The 5,594-nt window shown below is 46.1% G+C and overlaps 1 protein-coding gene across 3 annotated transcripts; it reads right to left on the reverse strand.

The window, feature by feature from the left end:
- Positions 1–232: 232 nt before the first annotated feature.
- On the reverse strand, positions 233–3,515 carry LOC123159992 (probable 3-hydroxyisobutyrate dehydrogenase, mitochondrial). Of its 3 annotated transcripts, none has more exons than XR_006479951.1 (11): positions 3,254–3,454; positions 2,977–3,147; positions 2,644–2,732; positions 2,339–2,453; positions 2,070–2,220; positions 1,795–1,877; positions 1,575–1,683; positions 1,337–1,479; positions 1,006–1,090; positions 720–799; positions 233–626 (listed from the first exon to the last, which is right to left on the reverse strand). XR_006479951.1 is itself a non-coding variant. In XM_044577797.1 (11 exons), exons 2-11 carry the CDS (start codon positions 3,097–3,099, stop codon positions 539–541), a joined length of 1,053 nt encoding a protein of 350 aa, XP_044433732.1. In that variant the 5' UTR covers positions 3,100–3,147; positions 3,254–3,515; the 3' UTR covers positions 233–538. The 3 variants fall into 3 exon arrangements, 2 of the variants coding, with proteins under 2 accessions (XP_044433732.1, XP_044433733.1); XM_044577797.1 differs by having other exon boundaries at positions 1,575–1,670; positions 3,254–3,515; XM_044577798.1 differs by lacking the exon at positions 3,254–3,454 and having other exon boundaries at positions 1,575–1,670; positions 2,339–2,505.
- Between the last annotated feature and the right edge of the window lie 2,079 nt (positions 3,516–5,594).

The raw sequence follows: 5,594 nt of genomic DNA on the forward strand, positions 1-5,594 counted from the left end.
CTCTCATCTAAAGATCCTCTTTGGCTTCGCTTTTTGCTTTCTTACGCTCATGAGGTCGGTAATAAATAAGGTTAAGATAGCTTTATGTGGAGAGAACTTCTGCTCTCAACTCTGGGTGATGTATTCCCCTGTAGCGTAGCTTTTATTCCCTGGTGGTGCAAGACTTGTACTGACTGGCTTTCGTTCTGCTTCAATCTATAAAATTGGGGCGGGGGGAGGGCAACCCCTTTCGTTCAAAAAAAAAAACTTTATTTCAGCCTTTTGCAAGGGTATGGACGAACTTTATGAACAGAGTCCAAGCAGACAGAAATGGACCATTTATGTACAAAGAGATGCAGATTGGTACCTAGATTTATTTTCCAAAACAGGAAGGAAATCTGGGAACTTGATTGCCGAGAAGCAAATCGAACTAACAGTATGTACAAAGGAGACCCCAACCTTGCCTGGGCACTGTTTAACTAACACCTAAATTCAATCGATTGGAGAACATTATTGTTTTATTTCGACCGGTGACGAGTTTGCTGGGATAGCTACAGGATCACTTCTCATCCTTGCCGGTGTAAAAGTGGCGAAATGCGCATGAGAAGTCCTTGAATTCACAGCCCTCGTCGCATAACTTCCGGTAACTGCAGAAACTAGTGATCAGTCATGCAGCGAAAGAAGAGGTGGAATGTAAGGTTTTCTGTAACTTTTCTTGTTCTTGTTGATAATAATCTTACATCTCAAGTGCTTCAGAACCCATGGGGCATTTGAAGCCAACTCCAGATGCAGAGGCCATGGCCAGATCCAAATCTTTAGCCTGTAGAGGAAGCAAATGATGAAGTGTGAGCTCTGTTTAACATGATGATCATGCGCAGTTAGTTTAAATTATTTCGTTCTTCCATCGCTAAGGGAAACATGTACGACACATGTTGACGTGATTACAAGATTTCAGACAAATGTTGTTTTACCAATCAATCCACTTATATTCGACAGTCAGAATATTTTGCATCCCTTGAATCATACCATTAATTTGGAGGTGAAGCCACCATCATAATTCCTCGACGATGGCACGCCCGTCATTACTCCAGGAACTGGGTTATATGTGTCGCTGTTGAAAATAAGCCCCAGAAGGAGCAAACAAAGTTATAAACTTCAGATGATCCAACTTACAAGGCGCTTAAGGTGAGGATTTTCAGTTAAAAAAAGCTTAAGACGAGAATGTAATTTTCTATTGGCTCATTACACATTTACACCTGGATAAAAATTATCGTCACCACCACAATCTAATGTTTGCAGAAGCAAAGCTCGTGCTACTGCATTCCAAACCACAATAAGATAAGTGAGGAGACGATACCTACTCCAGCAACGGGCGCTAGAGCAATTGAATATATCTGTGAGAGTGCTTGCTTTGATCCCAAGATTCTGACCAAGAGCAAAGGCCTCAGAGACTCCAAGCATGCTGATAGCCATGGCCATATTGTTACAGATCTTTGCAGCCTTACAAGTACATACCAAAAGTGAGTCTGAATCATCTGTGCATGAAAATTTATATAACGAAGTCTCAGTGAAGAGCTGGAGTAAATCAAAATTACCGAGCCATTTCCAGCCCCGCCGCAGTAGATCAGCTTTTTGCCCATTGCGAGAAGTAACGGCTTTGCTGCTATGTATGTTTCTTCTAAACCACCCACCTATATATCATTCCTTTGCACCAAAGTAAGACACAAGCCCTTGTATGTAATACTAGTTTTTCCCCAACAAAGTCTCTGTATTTTCTGGCGGTAACAATAAGTTCTGCGAAGCAAGGAATGGTACCATGAAAGTCAGTGTCCCAGCTTCTGCGGCAGGAACACCTCCAGAGACAGGAGCATCCAGCATCATCGGTTTTTCGGCGTAGCCTGAAGATACAGAAGAGGCACACATTCATAACTCAAATGTGCAGATACATTTCTAGTATTAATTGTTGCCGGGGACAGATAAAAATAAAGTGAAGACTGTTGATTGTTTCATTTTCCAGGTGTACACTGAAGTATTCAGATTTTCAACTGCTAATTTCAAATGGTGGTTCTGTATGATGGGCAGATCACAACCTTTCTTTTCATTTAAACTGCATCTTGACATGTCCAAAGATATCTTTCTTGATGTCTGAGGATCAACTGTAGATGAATCTATGTATAACCACGGTCCAAGGCGCCCCCCATTACCGAGCAAGCCGTTCCCTCTACTGTATACATCTAAGACCTGAAAAGAGCCTTGTAGCACTAAGCATTTGATTTGGTAACAGAGTTCGGTATAACTCAAGTTACAGCTAGTGCTTGTGAATCACCAGCTTCTCATAAAGAAAACTAAACCAACTTACATGTGCAGAGGAAGGTAGCATGGTGATTATGACATCGCTCGACTTAGACAATTCAAGCGGCGACTGCTTCGTGGGAATTCCATCGTCGGAGAACTTCTTCATGGCATCCTCATTTCTGAACATTATAGATTCAGTGTTTGTTGGATGGTCTAACAACAGCTTTAACACTACCACAGAACTGCGTGTTAGATTAAGCTATGTGCCTTTTTACGTGTATAATTAGTAAGCAAACCAATTTTGAACAGTGCATAAATGGACGAACATTTGAACCACAATAATATTGGAAGCTGGCAAGAAGGGCTTACATATCATGAACTGACACTCTGTATCCAGCCCTCAGCAGGTTCCTTGCCATGTGGGAGCCCATATTCCCAAGCCCTATGAATCCAACACTCTGCAAAGCATGTCAACACCTCATAATCATAAACAAAGGAAGCAATATACACTGTCTGTGCCTGTCCTAAATCAGAAGGATGCATTGACCAAAGATCAAAGCTCCTTCCAGATTTATTTATTTCAACTAAGCTCTGCTCGACTCAAGTTTCAGGGGATGCAAGCAGAGAGGAAGTGGTTAAGCACTCGGATGTGGACACTGCAGGCAAGAACGCGAGATGAATATAACACAAGAGGAAAGAAACCTCCATGTGGGGTGGGGGTGGAACGGCAGGAGCAGAGGAGAAGCCCCGGGCGCGGAGGCGGCTCTCCCAGCCCCATCTCTGCCGCAGCTTGGAACCAAGTCTCCTCCATCCAACACCTCCCATGCCCGCTTCTGCTCCCAGGTGCGCTGAATCAGGAGTCAGGACTGCTCGCTGCAGGAAACAGTGAGCGGATAACATCAGCCAGGTTCGATGGATCCGCGCGTCGTCAGAAAGGGGAGTGATGATCCAAGAGAGGCGCGGCACCGGGTTCACTCACTCTGTCAGCCCGGGATTCGGCGAACGACGCGGCGGAAGCGCGGGTCACTCACCCAATCTCGTGATTGGGACGGAAGAAGAGGAAGAAGACGCGGGAGCTTGCCTTCACCGGTGGGTGGGGGAGACGGGCGGAGAGAGGAGGGGACAAGCAGAAGCTGTACAAGGTGGGAAGGGGTTCGTTCCGGCGTGGCGTGGCGTGGCGTGGCGTGCATATCGCTTCGCCGGCGCCGAGTCATCGGTCATCACGCTCTCTCACACTAGGCTCGCACGCCAAGAGAGATCACGTTTAGCATGTACTCGTGCGTGTATGTGTAGCTATGCAGACGAACAGTAAAAAAACATTTTCTTTATAAAACAAACTGATTTATTCGTGCATGTATGTGTCAAAGGCATGTTTGACAATTTTCATGTAAAAACGGAGCAGTTGTGCTTCGCTGGTAAAACGAAAAATCAGTGGTTGAAAGTGCCAAAATTTTAGCGCTAAACCATTTTTTTATCAGAGGTCAAATTATTTGGACCCGAAACATTTCCGAATAACATTTAGACATGAAGATGCACATGTCTAAACTTTTTGGGACAACCTATTTGTCTGATAGCTCCTCCTTCCGTAAAGAAATATAAAAGTGTTTAAATCACTAATGAATACTCAATACTTGTTGCTGGGAACCAAAAAATAAACTACCCCATCGGTTTTTTTTTTGGATTGTTGGATCTTCATCCAACGGCCACCATCACCCTCACGTTATTCTTCTTTCAACCAACACCTGCCTAATTGCCTACTTCTCCTGCAGCCGAGGAATTACCATGCTCACCACGCCACGCTCGTCCTACCGTGAATCATTGCTCATGCCATCCCTCTAAGCACCCCCCCCTCATGTTCTTCTCCGGCATCTATAGCCCCACCCTGTCTGGGCACAGAAATCAGTCAACCTCCGCCCCCTCTACCTGGGACATCTCCCCGGCTCCGTCCGTTCCTGTTCGAGCCCTAGCCATTCTCCCCGTGCCCTGCTACGCGCCGTTGGCTTCGGGTTCGGCCCTAAACATTTTTTTATGCGCAAGATCAAAACTCCACATAACTGAATATATCTGTATTACCTTCCACTAAATAGTAACTCTGTGTGGGAAGAGAACCACTACAGTGGCCACTTATGGTGTGTTTGTTTTAGGTCATGGGGTGGAAAACGGGTCCATTACGTTTCTAGGCCTGACTCCTGTGTTCGGTAGCAGCGAAGAATTGGAACCTACCCATTCCCTCGAACGGAATATTCGCGTGAGATGCGGAACGTGCTCGTACCTCCGATTTGGAGGAATCACGCGGAACGCCTCGCATCTCTTGCCTCCAATAATGCTAAACATACAAAGAGTTGCACGCAATTACATGCTGACTAGGATTTTTTTCATCTACTAACCAATCACAAACTTACCCCCCTGATTTTCAAGGGGGGTGGGCCGCCTCCCCATCTATTGACCAATCAAATTAACTCTCTTTGTAAAACCTTGTAACTCGTTTGAGCATTACTCCTCTTGCCTCTCCCACGACTCCCTCGTCTCCGAACCCCATACCAGCGCCGCCACTCCCACTCGATCTGTGCCCCTTCTTCTCCCCTTCTCTGGCGCCGCTGTCGGTGTCAAAATCGGCGGATCTCGGGTAGGGGGTCCCGAACTGTGCGTCTAAGGCTAATGGTAACAGGAGGCTGGGGACACGATGTTTACCCAGGTTCGGGCCCTCTCGATGGAGGTAATACCCTACTTCCTGCTTGATTGATCTTGATGATATGAGTATTATAGGAGTTGATCTACCACGAGATCGTAGAGGCTAAACCCTAGAAGCTAGCCTATGATTATGATTGTTCTCCTCCTACGGACTAAACCCTCTGGTTTATATAGACACCGGAGGGGGCTAGGGTTACACAGAGTCGGTTACAGAGAAGGAGATCTAACATCCGAATCGCCAAGCTTGCCTTCCACGCAAAGGAGAGTCCCATCCAGACACGGGATGAAGTCTTCAATCTTGTATCTTCATCCAACAGTCCGGCCAAAGTATATAGTCCGGCTGTCCGGATACCCCCTAATCCAGGACTCCCTCAGTAGCCCCTGAACCAGCCTTCAATGACGATGAGTCCGACGCGCAGATTGTCTTCGACATTGCAATGCGGGTTCCATCTCCGAATACTCCGTAGAAGATTGTGAACACAAGGATCGTGTCCGGCTCTGCAAAATAATTTCCGCGCACCACCGTAGAGAGAATGATACTTTACAAATCTAATATGCTGACAATTTTTCACAGCGTGTCCTCACGCCGCGGCCTGGTTTAATACAAACCGTTTTTCTCAGCCTGCCAC

The sequence above is a fragment of the Triticum aestivum genome, chromosome 7B (assembly GCF_018294505.1).
Source record: "Triticum aestivum cultivar Chinese Spring chromosome 7B, IWGSC CS RefSeq v2.1, whole genome shotgun sequence".
NCBI lineage: Eukaryota > Viridiplantae > Streptophyta > Magnoliopsida > Poales > Poaceae > Triticum > Triticum aestivum.

Excerpts from the sequence above, each read along its gene's own strand:
- LOC123159992 (XM_044577797.1), bottom strand. The coding sequence starts at position 3,099 with ATGGGAGGTGTTGGATGGAGGAGACTTGGTTCCAAGCTGCGGCAGAGA. Across the intron at positions 2,454-2,643 it reads AGAGTGTCAGTTCATGATAT|AAATGAGGATGCCATGAAGA; the intron begins GTAAGCCCTTCT and ends TATAATGTTCAG. Across the intron at positions 800-1,005 it reads GCTTCACCTCCAAATTAATG|GCTAAAGATTTGGATCTGGC; the intron begins GTATGATTCAAG and ends CTTCCTCTACAG.